At 41.6% G+C, this 21,429-nt stretch overlaps 1 protein-coding gene across 3 annotated transcripts in view; it reads left to right on the forward strand.

The window, feature by feature from the left end:
• The window catches only part of LOC129825015 (cyclin-dependent kinase 19), a 60,248-nt gene extending 41,646 nt beyond the window's left edge, over positions 1–18,602 (forward strand). For all 3 annotated transcript variants that reach the window (XM_055884652.1, XM_055884653.1, XM_055884651.1), the window contains exons 7-13: positions 2,372–2,515; positions 2,812–2,881; positions 3,066–3,138; positions 3,341–3,438; positions 3,787–3,865; positions 9,796–10,035; positions 12,403–18,602. In XM_055884652.1, coding sequence (XP_055740627.1) covers positions 2,372–2,515; positions 2,812–2,881; positions 3,066–3,138; positions 3,341–3,438; positions 3,787–3,865; positions 9,796–10,035; positions 12,403–12,519 — 821 coding nt within the window. In that variant the 3' untranslated portion in view covers positions 12,520–18,602. The remainder of the gene's footprint in view (positions 1–2,371; positions 2,516–2,811; positions 2,882–3,065; positions 3,139–3,340; positions 3,439–3,786; positions 3,866–9,795; positions 10,036–12,402) is intronic.
• The last annotated feature ends 2,827 nt before the right edge of the window (positions 18,603–21,429 follow it).

Here is a 21,429-nt window from a genome sequence, read left to right on the forward strand (position 1 = left end):
TATCAGCGGAACAAAAGTATTGTTGAGTCTATGAGATGGTGCACTATTAACGGCAGTACCGCTTTATCAAATATACATATTGATATTTTAGGCTGCGCTCGTGAAAACGTTTTTCTTTGGCACATAAATCCAAAATTGCAAAATCGAAAGCTTCTCAGTGAGAGTCACCTAACTTGCGTGGTTTTTCAATAGGCTATGCATAGGCTAATAGATTTACATGTTGGATGCGCATTTGGTATCCAGCTGTTTCGTTAGGCCTAGTGATATTGTCGACCACCCAGGAAATATTTTTCTGAATGACAGTCAAGTGACAAACCGCTGTTGTGATAGGCCTATAGCACATGATGCAAAAACAGCAACTGTGGAAAACGGTGTTCGGTAGAATGTCCAGAATATATTTGTCTCATTCGTTGTCAGTGAAGACAGTTGTGATCCAATAGCATTACATTTGTGTTGATTATCTGCTGTTGTCTGCTTGATTTGCAGCAGGGTCTAGAAGATTTAACAGGGAAAGCATCAAGGTAATGAGTTCATGTTTTCATATGTTTCTGTGCGTCGGATTGGACAATGAGTCTAGGCTATTGCGCGAACACTCAAGGTATTTTCCTTACTGTCATTCAGGATATATATTGACAACCGATGAGTAGCCTAGTGGGCTTATAAACAAATGATTTGGTGAATTTGGATGTTGTAAATCATGATGATGGTGATAAGCCAGTAACAGATGGACTCCCATCCATTTAATCATAGAGGATCTTATTACCTTGTGTCTCTAAAAACCTAAAATTCAAAAAAATATATATAATTTTCTGCCCATATGAACTAATTGATTTTATGCCATAGCCTAAAGAACAGCTAGCTATATGATTGAATGAAAAGCAGCAACTAGACAGAACATGGTTTTACATTCTTTAATAAAAGGCTCATAAACTGAAGCAGGCAACCGAAACTACAGCTCGCTTCAGTTTCCTTGCCAAATAGACTTACAAGCAAACTCTGTATCTCGACAACAACGTTATTTACCATTCATTTTTATTGGGCACAGCATAATCTGAAACACAAACCAACTGCAAATGCATCCAAAAACTTGATGTAATCATTGCGTGTTAGGAATATGGGATTAAATACAAAACTAATTTCTAAACAGTAAAACAGATATGTATGAAAACACCCTCAAATAAAAGCTGATATTCTATACTGAAAAAATATTTAATTTGGCTCTATACTCCAGCATTTTGGATTTGAGATCAAATCTTTTATATATATATATATATATATATATATATATATATATATATATATATATATATATATATATATAAAAGATTTGATCTCAAATCCAAAATGCTGGAGTATAGAGCCAAATTAAATATTTTAGCTTCACTGTCCGTTTGGACAATACACAGGAGAGTGTACATCAAAAGACATTGCAGAAAAGTTATTGTGTAACTTAATTATGTTCATACCTAACACATGCTTCCTATTTTGCAAACAAAGCACAGAGATTAGATGAAAATGTATTAAAAATCGACCAAGACAGACAGACCTGTAGGACTTTGCTCTTTTGATTTTTTTACTCAGACCATATTTGCACTTACAGTAAGGAGAGTATGTCTAGCCTTTTTGGGGCCCTAAGCGATATTTGGTTGGGTCCGCCCTTCCTCGCGGGCAAAATATTTTAGTGCCCCCCGTCTTGCCAGGGGATATAGGTGATATATAGGTGATATTTTGATTGAAACACCTCCAAATGGTACCACCTCACAACGCCAAATATGAAGATATAACCAAGAGCGGCGCAGTCTAAACTAGCAACGGTCACAGCAAATTAACATTCTTATTTAATCAACACTGTCAAGCATAAATATAGTAATGTTATATTGTAGTGAACAATCTAATGATTCATTCTATGTCATTTGTAATGACATAGTTTTCTTTGCCCTAAGTTTTGACATTCATTTGGTAGCACACCTTGAATTGCCCTGTTTTTCTCTACATGTACAGCAGTGAATGGACGGCCTACTGTATAGGAATAGCATATGTTACTCTAGAGTGCCCCTAGCCGAAGCCAGGGTGTCTGCCATGATGCATATAGCAGGCCAACACACTGAAAGGCCCTAGGCATACACTACAGCCATCACATATGAGATTATATGAGTTTATGCACAGGGTTGCAGATGTAATTGCAGGGTACAGCCAAATTCCTAAGATGAATTCTTAAGAGGAAACTCCTGTGACTGTCCAGTCTCCATTAGTGTGAGAGATATTCGGATACACCTTCAAGTTTAGACGAGTTTCATTTGTGTCTGCTCCTGCTAAGGTATAGGCCCGGACCACTCTGTTTAATTGCTAACCGCTTGTCTATCTGATGCAGACATTTGGGCGATTGGCTGCATCTTTGCGGAGCTGCTGACGTCCGAGCCCATCTTCCACTGTCGCCAGGAGGACATTAAGACCAGTAACCCCTTCCACCACGACCAGCTGGACAGGATATTCAGTGTCATGGGCTTCCCAGCAGGTCTGACCAGCACACACACACACACACACACACACACACACACACACACACACACACACACACACACACCCGATGAGACCATGTAGAACATTCATTAAGAACCCAGTTAGATTCTCACAGTCATGAAAGTCGTGACGTATAGTATTTTGGTAAAGTCCTCAACATCAACCTTGTCCTTCTCTTGTACTTGTTGTCGTACAATATGTACAGTAGATTACATTATCCTCTGAAGGCAGCAAGTATAAGAATTGGGTTAAAGTGACCTGAAGTTTTGTCTGTTTTTTGAATTTGGTCAGATAAAGATTGGGAGGACATCAGGAAGATGCCCGAGTACCCCACCCTTCAGAAAGACTTCAGGAGAACGACGTGAGTGGAGAAGGCTTGACATTCTGACCGTACCTGGGCTTTCTCGGCTCTCAAAAGATACCTGAACCCCTCGCCCACATTGAACATTACATCTGAAACTTTCTCTCAGGCTGACAGCCTTCTGAGACTATTCACTTGCTATAAGATGTCTGTTTTACATGTGCTGTGCTTCACCCATTCACAGGTATGCAAATAGCAGCCTCATCAAATACATGGAGAAGCATAAAGTCAAACCTGACAGCAAGGTTTTCCTGTTGGTAAGCACACTGTCTAGTAACTAGTATATTCTTGAACTTTAATTGCCAGTTTATGGAGGGCATGCTACTACTACCTTGATTTACACTGGAGAGTATATGATAAGGACCAATCTAGATATAAGAGCTGTAAAACCAATACGCCTGGCTGGCTGATTGGGTTTGCTTGGCACCACTAACTTAGTGTTCATCCACTACTTTTTAGCTCCAGAAACTCCTCACAATGGACCCCACCAAAAGGATTACTTCTGAGCAGGCACTGCAGGACCCCTATTTCCTGGAGGACCCCTTACCAACCTCAGAGTGAGACCTACTAAACTTTATTTTCCAAACTCGGTCATGATCATAGCCACCCTCTCCACACATGAACCCATTCACATCGTCATCGTGAGAAGTCTGTTTGATAAACTAACAATGGAGGTCGTTGCTTCAGTGAACTTAAAACAGAGCACTTCCAAATCATTCCTTGAATTGTGATTTCATAGTCTGGTATGTTTTGAATTTCTAGATTCCTGTTTTTATCTTGGTCAGCCTGGTTGTGATTTGGTTTCTTGACATAGATTTTTTTTATTTGTACGCACCACACCCAGCTACTCAGTTATTTCACAAACAAATGATTGTGTGTATCCCTCGTTTCATTTTCTCCTGTAGTGTATTTGCCGGATGTCAGATACCTTACCCGAAACGAGAGTTTCTGAACGAAGATGAGCCGGAAGAAAAAACAGAGAAGGTAAATAGAGTTTTGGTGGAATGGTTTGGGCTATAGACTAAAAGTGAAATACTAAGATATGCATCGAGAACCCCTCACAATTGACAATCCTTAGCCATTTGCTGTTATTAACAACTGCCATCATGCTGTCTAAAAATACCCAAAACACCTTAACCCCTTACACTCGTGGGAATTGGCCTGCGGTGCATTTGGAAAGTATTCAGACCCCTTGACTTTTTCCACATTTTGTTACGTTACAGCCTTTTTCTAAAATTGATTGAATAGTTTTTTTCCCCTCACCAATAAACACACAATACCCCATAATGACAAAGCAAAAACAGTTTAAAGATTTTTTTGCTAATAAAAAAAAAGATATATATATACATTTACATAACTATTCAGACCTTTTACTTAGTACTTTGTTGAAGCACCTTTTGCAGAGATTACAGCCTCGAGACTTCTTGGGTATGACCTACAAGCTTGGCACACCTGTATTTGGGGAGTTTCTCCCATTCTTCTCTGCAGATCCTCTCAAGCTCTGTCAGGTTGGATGGGGAGCGTTACTGCACAGCTATTTTCAGGTCTCTCCAGAGATGTTCCAGAAATGTTCGATTGGGCTCTGGCTGGGACACTTAAGGACATTGAGACTTGTCCCGAAGACACTCCTGCGTTGTCTTGGCTGTGTGCTTAGGGTCGTTGTCCTGTTGGAAGGTGAACCTTCACCCCGGTCTGAGGACCTGAGCGCCCCGGAGAAGGTTTTCATTATGGACCTCTCTGTACTTTGCGCCATTCATCTTTGCCTCGATCCTGACTAGTCTCCCAGTCCCTGCCTACCTGACCAAGGCCCTTCTCCCATGATTGCTCAGTTTGGCAGGGCGGCCAGCTGTAGGAAGAGTCTTGGTGGTTCCAAACTTCTTCCATTTAAGAATGGTTGAGGCCACTGTGTTCTTGGGGACCTTCAATGCTGAAAAAAAAATGGTACCCTTCCCCATGTCTGTCCCTCGACACAATCCTGTCTCGGAGCTCTACGGATAATTCCTTCGACCTCATGGCTTGCTTTTTGCTCTGACATTGTGTGCATTTGCACTGTCAACTGTGTGACCTTATATAGACAGGTGTGTGCCTTTCCAAATCATGTCCAATCAATTGAGTTCACCACAGGTGGACCAATCAAGTTGTAGAAACATACTTTCCGAATGCACTGTATATAGATAGGAATAAATTGAAATGTGTCTTACAGAAGGAATATGGAAAGCATATGCATAACCATGGTGGCAATGAAAAGGGAACAGTTTGGAGATTATTGGAAAGTTATTAGACTAAATGTGAGGCCAAAACAGTTCATCTGACACAAGACTGAATCCAAATATTACACTGTTGATTTTATGTGCATTTTACATTTACTGTACTTTGACAGATTTGAAGACTGAAAATACTCTGGATACATTCAGTAACATAAGAATATTAATGGAAATGTGGGTAGGTGCAACATAAGACAAGAGGGAGAGTTCTAACTGGTGTCTCCAAGTGGCCACACGCCTCTCCAAAGTGTGCACAGGTCCTACGTAATGCATTTTATGACTCAAAGAAGAGTCTCTCATAGCTATGCCGTTGAGGAACTAGAGCCAGCAGACTTGTCGTGGTTTTCTTTGGAACACAGCCCTGCATCCCCGCCTTTACACAATCCCTGTTGTTGTTTACACGTTCCAAAAACGGTCCATTTATAAATCACAATCTGGTCATGTCGGCATCATTTCAAATTCCATTGCCAACATGTCAAGCTAAGTTACGCCTCTACATGTAAGTCCCTCTTGTTTTATTATTTTTAATGTTTTAAGGAACTCAGTCAGGCTTTCAACTTACTCTTCAAAGTTGTAATAATTTCGAAATTGCACCTTGTGCATTCAACTAAGTAGTGTATCAGCTGTTTCTCTTGTCATTGCAGACCTTAGCTATTTTTAACTCCAAATCAACTAGCCCATCTCTGTTTTTTAGGCCATAGATGTTTGTTTTTTTGTTTGTGTAAATGTTTTTTTTTTTTTTCCCTTTTCTCCCCAATTTCGTGGTATCCAATTGGTTGTTAGTCTTGTCTCATCGATGCAACTCCCATGCGGACTTGGGAGAGGCGATGGTCGAGAGCCGTGCGTCCTCCGAAACACTACTCAACCAAGCCGCACTGCTTCTTGACACAATGCCTGCTTAACCCGGAAGCCAGCCACACCAATGTGTCGGAGGAAACACAGTACACCTGGCGACCGTGTCAGCGTGCATGCGCCAGGCCCGCCACTGGAGTTGCTAGAGCGCGATGGGACAAGGACATCCCTGCCGGCCATACCCACCGCTAACCCGGATGACGCTGGGCCAATTGTACGCCGCCCCATTGGTCTCCCGGTCACAGCCAGCTGCGACAGAGCCTGGACTCGATGCCAGGATCTCAAGTGGCACAGCTAGCACTGCGATGCAGTGCCTTAGACCACTGCGCCACTCAGGAGGGTAGGCCATTGATTTTGTTGTAATGTTTGAGTCACTCAGCTATCACGTGAACACACACAAGACATGGCAAAATGAGGGAAGGGGTTTGGGACCCACTTGCCTAAGACACTGCCTCCGGATCACATATTATGCTGCAGCATTGGCATCTGGATCACATATCCTGCTGCAGCATGAGCCTCCGGATCACATATCCCGCTGCCGCATGAGCCTCAGGATCACATATCCTGCTGCAGCATGAGCCTCCGGATCACATATCCCGCTGCAGCATGAGCCTCAGGATCACATATCCTGCTGCAGCATGAGCCTCCGGATCACATATCCCGCTGCCGCATGAGCCTCAGGATCACATATCCCGCTGCAGTATGAGTTCGCATCTGATCCACTTTCATCTCTACTTGTGTCCTATGCACTAAAGGAGTCAGTGTTTTAGGAGAGGGAATGGCATGCCATGGGATAATAAGGACAAGCTGCACAAACAGCAGCAGCTGCACCTAGCACTCCAGAAGAGGTCCACTGACCTCTGGAAGTGAAGGCACTCCAGTTAGCCTGCCCCCTGATAGCACACGGGCTAAATAAAGATAAGAAAATAAAAGAAGTTAGGTAAAACTGAATTCGTCAGGTGGTGGTCTATAGTTCATAGGCCACCGGTGGATGAGTGAGATACGAATCAAGAGGAAATCGCAGGCCTTCTCTGCCATACACTCTCGATGCATACCTCCAGGGCCGCAACTTTAACTGGGGACATGTGCCCCCCCCACCCACACACTCTGTAATTGCATTTTTGCCCCCCCAGTTTTATCATTGGAATGTGATACAAAACAAGGCAACGGTGTGCTTTAGGATAATGTGGACGCCTCCGAGTGGTCGGGTAGGCTGTTTGGAGTGTTTATCCGGCTGGATAAAAAATATGTATATATAAAAAATGTCACCCCCCACTTCTAAAACCAAAGTTGCACCCCTGCATATCTCACTAAGCTCTCTATGCATATCTCACTTAAGGTAAATCTCACTAATGTTAAGCCTTTCCCCTGATAGAAGATAGGCTACAGACTATTTGGACAATAGTCTTACTGATCATGTAGGCTGGCTGGTTCCGCAGCATGAGTATCTAACACCATGTTATGAATATGCCAGACCATACAGAAAGCAGGTGCTTGTATGACACCGAGCCAAATCAGTGTATACGAGGTGAAAGGGAGTGCATGTGTGTACTACAGCCAGAAAGATACCAGTCCCCTCCTCACGGAGCGGTTTCTGCCATTCCACAGCCCTACATCACATTAGCAGCTGTTTTCAAGTAGGCAACACCTGATACAAGTGTTGCCTCAGAGCAGCCGTCATGAAGGCTGCAGGGCCTCTACCAACCTGGGCCAAGAGGGTAATGAGAGGGACTCATTGTTTTCCAGTTGTGTAAAAAGTACCCAACTGTCATACTTGATTAAAAGTATAGATACCTTTTAATAGAAAATGACTCAAGTAAAAGTCACCCAGTAAAATTCTACTTCAGTAAAATTCTAAAAGTATTTGGTTTAAAATATACTTAAAACTTCTCTGGGATAGGGGGCAGCATTTTCACTTTTGGATGAATAGCGTGCCCATAGTAAACTGCCTCCTACTCAGTCCCAGATGCTAATATATGCATATTAGTATTAGTATTGGATAGAAAACACATTGAAGTTTCTAAAACTGTTTGAATCATGTCTGTGACTATAACAGAACTTATTTGCCAGGCAAAACACCGAGGACAAACCATTCAGATTTTAATTTTTTTGAGGTCACTCTCTTTTCAATTGGATTTCATTGGGAATCCAGATTTCTAAGGGACTTTCCTGCAGTTCCTATCGCTTCCACTGGATGTCAACAGTCTTTAGAAATTGGTTGAGGTTTTTCCTTTGAGAAATGAAGAAGTAGCCATGTTCAGAGTGAGGCTCGAGTGAAGTGTACTGTTTGTTAGAGGCGTGTGACCAGAAAGCATGCATTGTTTTCCTCCGGTATTGAACACAGATCATCCCGTCTTCAATTTTATCGATTATTTACGTTAAAAAATACCTAAAGTTGTATTACAACAGTAATTTGAAATGTTTGGACAAAGCTTACAGGTAACTTTTGTAGTCATGTTGAGCGAGTTGGAACCGGTGTTTTTCTGGATCAAATGCGCCAAATAAATTTACATTTTGGATATATATCGATGGAATTAATCGAACAAAAGGACCATTTGTGATGTTTATGGGACATATTGGAGTGCCAACAGAAGAAGCTCGTCAAAGGTAAGGCATGAATTATATCTTTATTCTGCGTTTTGTGTCGCGCCGGGAGGTTTGAAATATGATGGTCTGTGATTGTTTGCTGGGGTGCTATCCTCAGATAATAGCATTGTTTGCTTTCGCCGTAAAGCATTTTTGAAATCTGACACGTTGGCTGGATTCACAACAAGTGTAGCTTTAATTTGGTATATTGAATGTGTGATTTCATGAAAGTTACATTTTTATAGTAATTTATTTGAATTTGGCGCTCTGCATTTTCACTGGATGTTGGCCAGGTGGGACGCTACCGTCCCACATATCCCAGAGAGGTTTTAAGTATCAAAAGTAAAATTAGAAATAATTTCACATTCCTTATATTTGGAAATCCATGGGCACATTCAGACATAATTTACAAACAAAGTATGTGTGTTTAGTGAACTTGCCAGATCAGAGGCCATAGGGATGACCAGGGATGTTTGGTTGATAAGTGTGGGAAATTGACTATTTTCCTGTCCTGCTAAGCATTCAAAATGTAACGAGTACTTTTGGGTGTCAAGGGAAATGTATGGAGTAAAAAGTACAATATTTTGTAGTGAAGTAAAAAGTAGTCGAAAATAGAAATAGTAAAGTACAGATACCACAAAAAATGACTTAAGTAGTAATTTAAAGTATTTTTACTTAAGTACTTTACACCACTCTTGTTTTCGCTGACTCTAAAGTTCACATGTCTCAGCCTTGTGGTTGTGGATAGGTTGAGAACACAGGAGGCTGCTGAGGGGAGGACTGCTCATAATGGTGGGAACGGAGCGAATGGAATGACATCAAACACACGGAAACCATGTATTTGATCCCATTCCACTCCAGCCAGGTGCTACCCACCTCCTGTGGTTGAGAATTGGTAAGCTGGGCTGAGGACTCTGAGCAAACAAACCCCTGACCACAATACTGGGTACAATGATGGATCAGTGAAACATTGTTCATTTGGCTGTTTTTGCACAGCAATGTTGCCTTGATGCCATTTTCTGAGTGAGCATTTTCCATAGTGACCTTATGGACATTGTGTATGAATGTCTGACTACACTGTTACTCAAAGGAATCTGTGAGTGTGTTGGTGCACAATGGCAGATTACAACATTACAACAGAGTTATACTCGAAGGAACCTGTCAGGGTGTCAGTCTCTAACTGAACACTTGTGTGTGTTTGTCCTCCATCAGAACCAGGCCCAACAGCACCAGCAGACGACAGCCCAGGCCCAGGCCCAGCAGCAGAGCGGCACCCAGCAAGCCTCCACCCAACAGACCTCTGCCCAGACCAACGGTAACACAGGTGCTACGGGAGCCAACAAAGGTGGAGGCCTCCAGCACGGCCAGGACCAGGGGCCTCCAAACAAGAAACCTCGGATCGGGCCCTCTGGGGCCTCCTCCGGCACTGGGGTCCACCAGTCTGAGTACCAGGTTAGAGTTTTTACAGCTATACACTTATCCATAGTGTTACTGTCCATTTTCGTTGAAAGGAGATGAAAGGCGTAGACATCGCTTCAGTCACCAATGGTTGATCGCTTGTGGTTGTTGTCTTTTGAGGAGCATCCCTACATTTATTATCTGGAGTTGAGATTTAAATGTGCTTAATCCAAATGTCAGCAAATGTAATTGATTCAAAATGTCAACATATTACTGCATCCAAAATGTCAATATAGGCCCTTGGGAGACCCGAAGGAACTTGTGTTCTTTTATTGATGATTAACAACAGGTTCCTTTATTGATGATTTGACTAGAGAGCAAAGATACGTACAGCAGGGGATGTCAGGGACGTGCAACACTTGTGAAAAGACACAACAGCCTCAACTCAGACCAGAGCGGAGCATTGTGCTATCTAGTGGGAATACAGGTCATGTTATATCAGGATGATAGTGTCCTTCTTCTAGTTCGCACACTAGCCTGCTGATAAAGGTGTAAGCTAAACATTGTGCTGCCCTATCACTGTTGTTCCCCCTCTTGGCGCTTGCTCTATCTTTTGGCGGCGGGGGGGGGGACTCTACAAGGTGTCAAAAGCTTTCCACAAGGTTGAAGGGATTATAGCTTTCACTTGGTCAGTCTATATCATGGAAAGAACAGGTGTCCTTAATGTTTTGTACACTCAGTGTATAAAGTGGGTAGTGGAATCAACAGTATGTATTAGAACAGCAGAGTTGACTGTGTGTGTGTGTGTAAGGGTTGGATGCGTGGGTAGTCCATGCAAATCATCTCTAATGTGCAGATAGTCTCTAAGGTGGTTTAACCTTTCAGCAGTCTGATGGCCTGGTGGAAGAAGCTACTCCGATACCGCTTGCCAGATGGTAACAGAGTGAACAGTCCGTGGCTCGGGTGACTGGAGTAGTGACTGATAAAGGGGACAGAGTGGAGAATGTGGTAGAGAGGAAGAGAGAGTCTTATTACGTATGAGGAAGGTGAGATAAAGGTGACCTCCCTGACCTTGTCCGGACCACAACTGTGGTCTGTTCAGAGGTGTCTCCTGGCTTGGCCCGGGCCGTGTGGGGTGCTGCTAGACTGACTGACTGACTAGGCTATATTTAGCAGGGGGCTGAGGCTGCATGTGGACAGCTGCTGGGCTCTTCAAATTCAAGACTCACCAGAACAGATGTATAAATATCCCCTTGCTTTCTGGATGGGCAGACCGAGTGGAACAGAGAGCTAGCTTGCTGTGGCGTCACATTCCGCGCCCTAATTTTCTCCTCATTGATCACTCTCCCCAAGGCTATGGTATCACAATGTGCACCACTCGCTCCCCCTCTCTCTCTGTGAGTGCGGATAGATAGACTGCTAGACAGGGTTGCGTGGGGTTGCAGTCAGAGATGTATGGGAGTATGTCTTTTTTTTACAAGGTCTCCATACTTCAGGAGTTTCAGCCACATTCTGCTCCCTTCCCCTCCACCCTCCACCCAAGCCCTCTGGGTCCCAGTCCAGCAGCAGGTCCTCAGGGCAACTCTGGTGGCTCAGAAGAAGGGTTTCTCATCTGAAGGCCAGTGACTTCTGCCTTTTTTTTGTTGCCTTTTTAGGACATTTGGCCTTAGGCCCAGTCTGAGCTGGTTAAAGTGAGTCACGGTCCGTAATCAGTCATCAGATTCAGAGCCGGCTTTCTTTATAGCTGTAGTATAAGGTGGTTAGGTAGCCCTTCTTTTGACATCTATTGATGTGGTGGCTCAATCCCCCAGATCATTTATTTATTCAGACCCACAAAAGCAATCATAGGAATCATTGAGAAAAATACAGAGCACAAAGAAACGGTCCTGTTTTTACGTCATGAAACAATAAAACATGCAGCAGGTTTTTGGCATCAGCCGCTTGTGCACGTTTTGCTATGTCGCGTGATATACAGTATACTGTTTAGGATATAGAATTGTCATGGCGCTGTAAATTGCTCCGAATTGGGTTGGTAGTCTCTTGCTCATTCTGTTATAAATCGGTGAGAAGTAGACCACATCTTTGGATGCCAAGTAAAACAACAGTGGAAAGCCACAGAGGTATGTTGATAAACACTACAGATCTGTGGCAATGCGTCATGCTTTTCTATGGGACTCATTCTTGATCTGTAAATTATTCAGCCAGCTTTACAATTGAAAACATTGCCAACAAAAGTCATTTCCCTCCCTCAAGGTCTCCCAAGGTACAGTTATTGAATTATTTATTCTCAAACCCCATGCAAGGTTGAAATATACAATGGTATTTTCCAGTGGTGCTGACTGATAAATAATTAATGACAGGGGTCTCTAGACATCAACGGTTTACTATTTCCTCTCCATTCTTTTCTTTTCTCTTCTCCAGCACTCCAGCTCCCGCCTTGGATACCAAAGCAACGTCCAAGGTTCCACTCAGTCCCAGGGATACTCGTCGTCATCCCAGCAGAGCTCACAGTACTCCCACCAATCACACCGCTACTGAGGCTCCGAGAACTGCTCTCCAAATCAACAGCAGGGGCCTCTCCCCAACTTAACCCTCGACCTCAAACAAACCTTAGCATAACCTCTCATCTCCCTCATCCTGATCAGACCTCATCATGTGTCAGATCATTCCAACAACGCAACAGTCACTTCTCTCCGCCTTACTACACAGAGTGACCCTGGCCTCACTTCCACCCAATGCACTCACACTTACCGGAGGGCACTGCAAAAAGAAGGCAAAACTCAACATAGGAACCAAAAACAAACCCTGCCTCCTAAGGGCATAGGACAAGATTTTCTATTATTATCAAGTGACGAAATCTGTTGATACTAGATTATAAGACGGAAACACATCAGGTGCAACTTTGACTACACACGCCTACTACACACAGACTACGAATCACAGCACTTACAAAAAACATGTTCTTCAAGAGGAAGAATTGCAGCTCTGTTCATATATAAATACTATATAGTACCTTTTTTCTATTCATTTAACAAGACACTTTTTTTTGCTTGTTTGCGAAGTGGAGTTTAAGTTTACTTTGATCGTTGATGTTTTTGTAAATGTTGTTCGATATTGACAAAGGAAAATAGCCCTTTGCTGTCATCACTTACCTTCACTGTACATTTATTTACCCTGGATATCTGTTATATACAGATAGCAATCAAAGCAAAAGAAAGAAAATGAGCCAACACTTTCCTGATGATAAAACAAGACAGAATCTTCTATTCTCCCGTTGGCTTGGATTCACATTTGTATAAGAGAAAGTCAGCTCTTTAGCTGATGTCATTGCAGGGAACTATGAAATACACCATTTATTTTAATCTTGTTATATTAATATTTAGGGTTTTCTACTTTTAGGCCTTTTGTTTGTCTAGATTTGTAGTCTAAAAGTCTGCATTGGAAGGAAATGTTTCTGCAGCAAGTTATGTAATCTTTAATTGTCTCCAACAACTCTAGGTACCGCATGTCGTCAGACAGGTTACAACTACCAAGCTACTTTTTACCATGGGTCGTATCCATCAAGGAAACATTTGTTGGTGAATCTGAACGATCTCATTTCAAGCTGGAAGTGTTTAAGTGTGTTGAGGTGCCTCTTTGTGGACACCTTTGCTTGATGGATCTTGCCATGGACCCGAAGGTCACCGAAGGTCACTGAAGTTGTGCGTCGTCATCATACTGGGAGCCAAAAGTGTGTATGTTCCAGAGACTGTTACTGCCTGATAGTTTTTTGTTGTTGTTAATATAATGTTCTACATTTTTATTTCTCATTATTGCCCTTTACAGTTTCAGTTTGTATTTTCTCTTATTCAGTCGAAGGACTGCACTGCTGAACGGATCTGCAAAGAGCTGGAACAAATATGGGGTGAATTATTATGCCCCGTCCTCTTCAACGCTGGTTGCGCACTGAGTATAAACCAAGGCAGAGAAGTGGTTTCTTATAGTATTTATCCTTTGAAAACTAGTTGCCTGGAACTGTACTGTATGTGTGTGCCCATACACACCGACATAGACGGACATGGAATAAGGCAGCCACTTTAGCTTGTTCTGTGACTGGTGAAGGGATGTAGAAACACTGACATGTACTGGCCATTGAGAGAACTGGACCTGTTTTGCGGCAATGGTGAAAATGTGTGATTTTTTTTTTAACGATTATTTTAACGGCCTTTAGTGATGTTCAAAAATCATCAGCCATGTTCAACTGGTATATATTGATGATGACGATGATTAACACTGTCCTTTTGTTGCCAAAGGAGAGAGAGACTTATTCTGTTTTCTATCGTAAGAATATTCACAGCCACAATGCAAGGTACTATTATTTCATGAATGTACATGTATTTCCCAACTGATGGACTGCTCTCTGTGAAGCTGTTTGCTTCTGACAGTGATACTGCACAGATCTTCAGTGATGTATTGGAGTGATGTATTGGTCTATTATCTCCGGCTCAGTCAAACATGTTTAGAGAGCCCGTCGTATTGATAGTTCTGCTGTTGACCACCGTCTGGCTGTCTCTCTCCTCACACATATCCGATGTGTTTCTCAGCACTCCCAGCTTACTGAATCACAGTTACAGTCTATCTTAGGTGTGTTGAGGTGAACGCCAAAAGACCAGATGAGCAAAAAGGACTGCTCCCTCCTTGTTCAACATGAGTTCCTAATAGTCGCCCGGAATGTTTTGCATGTCGGATTGACTGTTTCTTTGATGTTGATACAATGTCAATGTATTGGTTTGGTATTTTCCCGATGGTCTGGTAGGCACACAGGCCCGGTGGATTAACAACCGTCTTCCCAGAACAGTGGTGTTTTCTCGGGAACAAAACCAGCAGCTATTCAAAGGTTTTTTCTCTTTTTTTCTATGGCATGTATTTGAAGTATAGTTGAAGAGCATTAAGAATGAATTAGATACTGTTTCTCAATTTTCATCTCCACACAAACGAGGTATCAAAAGTATTATTCATTGTGCGGCTCGAACAGGTGATAGTGGGGTAAATAACTCTCAAACAGTTCCTATGCAAAATCAAAGAGAAAAGCTTTCACTTGCACAATGCTTCAGTGTTACTATGAAAGCATGCAGTTGAGTTATCTTCTGGTTTTGAAAATGATTGGGATATCCATTCCTTATTGTAAATCTAATGTTGAATATTGTAATTGAAGAAGGCATTCACTTGTTTCTTACAGCACTGTTAATTGTACTCTAAATTAAATATTGTTAAGAAAAAAATGCATATATAGTATACATTATACAATCATATGTATTATTTCCATATACAGTGCCTTCAGAAAGTATTCATACCCATTGACCTATTCCACATTTTGTTGTTACAGCCTGAATTCAAAATGGCTGAAATATATATAATTTTCTTCTCACTCATTTACACACAATTACACATGTATTTATTTTATTTTTATTTGACCTTTATTTGACTAGACAAGCCAGTTAAGAACAAATTCTTATTTACAATGACTGCTAAACCCTAACCCGGACGACGCTGGGCCCTATGGGACTCCCAATCACGGCCGGTTGTGATACAGCCTGGAATCGAACCAGTGTCTGAGTGATGCCTCTAGCACTGAGATGCAATGTTTTTAGAAATGTTAGCAAATTTATTGAAAATTAAATACAAAAATATATAATTTACATAAGTTCACACCCCTGAGTCAGTACTTTGTAGAAGCACCTTTGGCAGCGATTACAGCTGTGAGTCTATCTGGGTAGGTCTCTAAGAGCTTTACACATCTGGATTGTACAATATTTACCCATTATTATTTTCTAAATTCTTCAAGCTATGCCAAATTGGTCATTGATCATTGCTAGACAACCATTTTCAGGTCTTCCCATAGAATTTCAAGAAGATTTAAGTTTAACTGTAACTCGGCCACTCAGGAACATTCACTGTCTTCTTGGTAAGGAACTCCAGTGTAGATTTGACCTTGTGTTTTAGGTTATTGTCCTGCTGTAAGATGAATTCATCTGCCAGTGTCTGGTAGAAATCAGACTGAACCAGGTGTTTTTGCCCCTGCTTATCTCCATTCCGTTTATTTTTTATATCCTGAAAAGCTCCCCAGTCCTTAACGATTACAATCATACCCATAACATGATGCAGCCACCACTATGCTAATGAGAGTGGTATTCAGTAATGTGTTGTATTGGATTTGCCCCAAACATAACACTTTGTTCAGGACAAGAAGTTAATTGCTTTGCTACATTTTTTTGCAGTTTTATTACTTTAGTGCCTTGTTGCAAACAGGATGCATATTTTGGGATAGGTTTTATTCTGTTCAGGCTTCCTTCTTTTCACTCTGTCAATTAGGTTATTATTGTGGAGTAACTACGATGTTGTTGATCAACCCTCAGTTTTCTCCTATCACATCCATTAAACTCTGTAATTGTTTTAAAGTCACCACTGGCCTCATGGTGAAATCCCTGAGCGGTTTCCTTGAGTTAGGAAGGACACCTTTATCTTTGTAGTGACTCAGTGTATTGATACACCATCCAAAGTGTAAGTAATAACTTCACCATGTTCAAAGGGATATTCAATGTCTGTTTTTTTTGTTTTGTTTTTTCAACTACCAATAGGTGCCCTTCTTTGCGAGGCATTGGAAAGCCTTTCTGGTCTTTGTGGTTGAATCTGTGTTTGAAATTCACTGCTTGACTGAGAGACCTCATAGATAATTGTATGTGTGGGGTACAGAGATGAGGTAGTCATTCAAAACTCATGTTGAACACTATTATTGCACACAGAGTGAGTCCGTGCAACTTATTTTGTGACATGTTTAGCAATATTTTAGTCAAATTATTTTGGGCTTACCATGACAAATGGGTTGAATACTTATTGACTCAAGACATTTTAGCTTTTTATTTGTAATTAATTTGTAAATATTTTGAAAAACATAATTCCACTTTGGCTTAAAGGGGTATTGGGTCTAGGCCAGTGACCAACAAAATCTAAATGTAATCCATTTAAATTCAGGCTGTAACACAACAAAATGTGGAAAAAGTGAAGGTGTGTAAATACTTTCTGAAGGCACTCTGTATATACAGTATATATGAATAATACCCATGTTTTAGAGCTTTCCTCTTCTTGCCTTAATGATGCAGTAGCTAGAAATAGACGGGCACCTCTGTTCAACAGAGCCTGAATCACTAAAATGACCAATCTACCATAAACCTGCTTGTCAACTTGATAGCTCCTAGTTTTTTCAAAGGAAATTATTCTCTAGAAAAACATATGAAATAATGAATCTAGTTGGATACTGTGTGATGCAACATTCAGTCTATAGAGTCCAGGGACTTTCTCTCACATCAGCACAAACTCCTCAGTTTGACAGGGTTGAAACAAGGCATTTCTTTTACGTAGGGACAGTGCCTTTTTAGTGTTTATGTTTAAAGTTGCCATCACATGATGGGATGTTCAGGATTGTGTTTATTTCTCCTTGTCTTATGCTTTCTGATCTGTTATAATACTTTTGAGTTACATTTGAGTTTGTTTCTGTATTTGTTGTTTTGTTGTCATCTAAAATGTAGGGTCTGTTATTTTCAAAATGACAGCAAGCGGTTAAATATCAAATGAGTTCAATATGTCCCATCTCGTACTTTTTGCAGTCATTAAATTAAACGTAGGATGATTTTGCATTTTCTATTCTAATTAATATTGTCCTAAAATGCTGTACATGTCAACACATTTTAATCATTTCTCATTGAAACATTGATATGATCATTTTCTTTGAATGCACTCTTATTAGCTGAAATATTTAGTGGTAAATGAAAAGTATTTCACGTTTTTGTTTTTTCATGTCTTGTTTAGACACTAAAGATATGGAGGTTGTATAAAAGTTCTATGCCAGACAAAGCTTTTTTAGGAGTTCTTATCTCTTGTGTGGACATCCTAAAGATACACACTAGTAATGAATACACATATAAATGATAGTGCACCTCTAGGTCTGTATCTCTTCACGTTCCCCCTTTACTAGTGTTGCATGTACCTCCCTTTTCCAAATCAGAATTTAAGCACTTCTCATCCCCCCCTCTCAACAGTCTGTACAGAAAGACAGACACTCCCATTTGCAAAGTGCTCCTGTGATACGTCAAAATGCCTTCTGAGAAGCTGTTTAGGTCTCTTGTGCATGTTGCGTGGTGCTCTCAGTCCTCCAATATGAAACCAATTTACCCATTTAACCAGAGCATGCGATTTCAAGTCTCACAGAAAGACAAAAAGCAACATAATTGTTTGTGCATGTTTATGTCAAGGAGCCCTCATCTCCCACATGGCACCTTATTTACTACATAGTGCACCACTTTGGGATGCAGTGCACTACATTGGGACGTAACCTAAGTTGTATTAAGACATGAAGTGATCCACCATGTCCACATTCTCTTTTGGCTCCATAGCATGAGACAACCATGCTTTGCAGGTCTGGGTGTCTGTCAATTCTAAAACATTTTCTGTGTGTGTAAATGTGTGTGTGTGGCCACACAGACAACGTTCAAAATACACACATGGCCTAAATGTATTTTGTTTCCATAGCTTTCATAAGTAAGGCAATAGCACAGTGCAGGAAATAAAAATAACACATTTATTCAGCTGGTTTTAGCTACGTTGTCCTAATTTCACTGTACAAATGACTGTTAAATGAGAAAAAAGTCACGTATATTTATTTTAAAACGGAGTGTACAAAACATGAAGGACACCTGCTCTTTTCATGACATCGACTAGCCAGGTGAAAGCTATGATCCCTTATTGATGTGACTTGTTAAATCCACTTCAATCACTTTAAAAAGCTGCTGGGTTTTTCACGCTCAACAGTTTCCCGTGTGTATCAAGAATGGTCCACCCCCCAAAGGACATCCAGCCAACTCGACACAACTGTGGGAAGCATTGGAGTCAAAATGGGCCAGCATCCCTGTGGAACGCTTTCGACACCTTGTAGAGTCCATGCCCCGAAGAATTGAGCCTGTTCTGAGACAAAGGGGGAGACAACTCAATATTACGAAGGTGTTCTTAATGTTTTGTACACTCAGTGTATATCCTCTATTGTAATCAAATCTATTTTGCTTCAGATAGCATGTCTGGTTCAATCCAATGTCCTGAGTTTGAGTGTAAACAGCTGTGTGTCAGTTTCTAGTGTGAGAGATGTGCCAGTGCCACACTGTCTGATATCTTTGTGTCATTGGATCTTATCCACAGGGAGTGTGGTATGGCAATTTATATCTAGCTTAGTCTTGTTTTGAGCTTTTCTGAGACAAATAATGTTAACTTGGATATGCTTGGGTCAATTGGAATGCATGGGTCAAAAGGGAGGAAGCAGGGTTTACATTTTACAGGATTTTTATTGTCTTGATTTCTGGATATTGAAATACTCAACTATGGTCACAGTAACACTGATACAGTACACCTTGCAACACGGATGAAGAATGTAGGTGGTGTTCTCTTGCTTGGCCACAGGGTGTCATAAGTGAGCTGCATGATTTTCCAGCTGCAATCCAGTCAGGTGGCATGATGGGGTCTTTTTAATAGTCTGACTGGACTGTGTTTTGAGACACCTTATTTTAAGCCATGCTTGAACAAACTATTATCTAAGCAAGTGAAAATGCAACAATATACAGTGTTTTTCCCTACATTTCACCAACTTTAATTTCTCTACCTGTACCTTTTCAAGCACCTGTAGAGAGAAAGAGGAAGATATGACCTGTTTCAAATACATTTTATTCATGAAGACTTTCTATAGTTCAATATTTAAAAATCTATATTTAAAATCAAGCCCTGTCACATTCACTGTCTACACTGTGTTATGCATCTGCACAGGATTCCATGAGATGTGTCAAATGGGTGCCACATTCAAGGTCATGTTATTGTCTGGAAGCCATTGGAGACTGGACAGTGAGACCAGTGCAGGCAGGGCAAGCAATCATCAATCATGCAGCCATGAGGAACGGACCAAGGGTGTGTCCCAAATGGCACCCGATTCACTTTATAGTGCATTAAATAGGGAATAGTGTTCCATTTAGGATAGCACCCGTGTGAACTCCCAGGCCCCTGATGTATTACTCGTCCTATCCCTTAGAGAAATGTATGAGCCGGAGGGCTCTCCGCAGAATGTATTAACACAGACGGGATCCCATTTGTCTCAAGGTGCCCCTCCCAGGGTGAGTTATTGTGCCACACCTTCCCATCACACACACACACACACACACACACACACACACACACACACACACACACACACACACACACCGCCCTGCTTGCCTGGCGTCTTTCTACAGATTCTCCGTCCAGTGAGACTGAACATGTCTGAGTTGCACAGCAGTGACCAACTCCCCATACAGCAGCCAAACACTGACTCCCTGGACACATGGGTCAAATTCCTCCTATTCACTGTCTCATGACCCTGTTATAGAGGCTCAGTGGCCCATATTAGGCAGACAGACAGTAAAACACCTGTGCTTTCAGCTCCAGTGGAGAGGCTACAGCATCAGTGAAAGCTCTAAGGGAGTCACATGGTCATCAGTTATGGATGTGGAGTCCACTGCTTGAACGCCGACTAAGGAATCATCTAAAGGGAAAGGTCACCTAGTGAGACTAACTTTCCATCCTCGTTTGGGGGAAGTTCTTACTAGCTCTATGTTGCCTAGCTATGAGCCTCAGGGAACATCCCAGGGGAGAGATTATGTTGGTTTCTGGTTGTGTGTCCTCTCCAGAAGTAGCCAGTGGTGGTTGTTCCCTCAGACCCCTAAAGGTTGGGAGGGAGGAATGCTGGGCTGATCTACAGAGGGTCAGGCTGACTCTGTTGGGGGAGAGCAGCATATCTAGATCCAGATCTCAGCCCTTAAGCCACTCAACTCTACTGTTTAAAGAAGCACAGCACTGCTTGGTGAGTAGGGCTACGTTTGACAACAGAAACGTTAAAACACCCAATTAAGCTGCAAAGTCTTACAATTCATTTATTGGTTAAAACTGGCATATGAACTGTTGAATTAAAACCCAAATTCATAAAATTGGATTTGCTTAGATATTTGGTAATATGTATGGGATAATCAACGAGGGTCTATGTGTTCTATATCGAAAATAATGGAGGACTTGGAAGGTGTGTTCCACGACGCGCTACCGGAGTGAACTGACCTTCCACAGAGTTGCATTACTTTACACGGAGCGCATATAGCCCCGAGTTGATTATCCCTTTTATACCAAATGTAACACATTTCCCGCTAGAAATGTGTTCAACATCCACTGAAGTAGCTAACAGGTTAACTGCATAGCTACAGTACAATTGTTGCCAAACCATCAGTCCTAGCTTGCCATTATGAAAATCGAATTCAACAATGCCAACTATTTTTTCAATTCGACCTTTGCTTTCAAAAGCAGCTCAAACAAGAATGAAGAATGAACTATAGCGATTGAATACTGTGCATT

The sequence above is a fragment of the Salvelinus fontinalis genome, chromosome 27 (genome assembly GCF_029448725.1).
Source record: "Salvelinus fontinalis isolate EN_2023a chromosome 27, ASM2944872v1, whole genome shotgun sequence".
NCBI lineage: Eukaryota > Metazoa > Chordata > Actinopteri > Salmoniformes > Salmonidae > Salvelinus > Salvelinus fontinalis.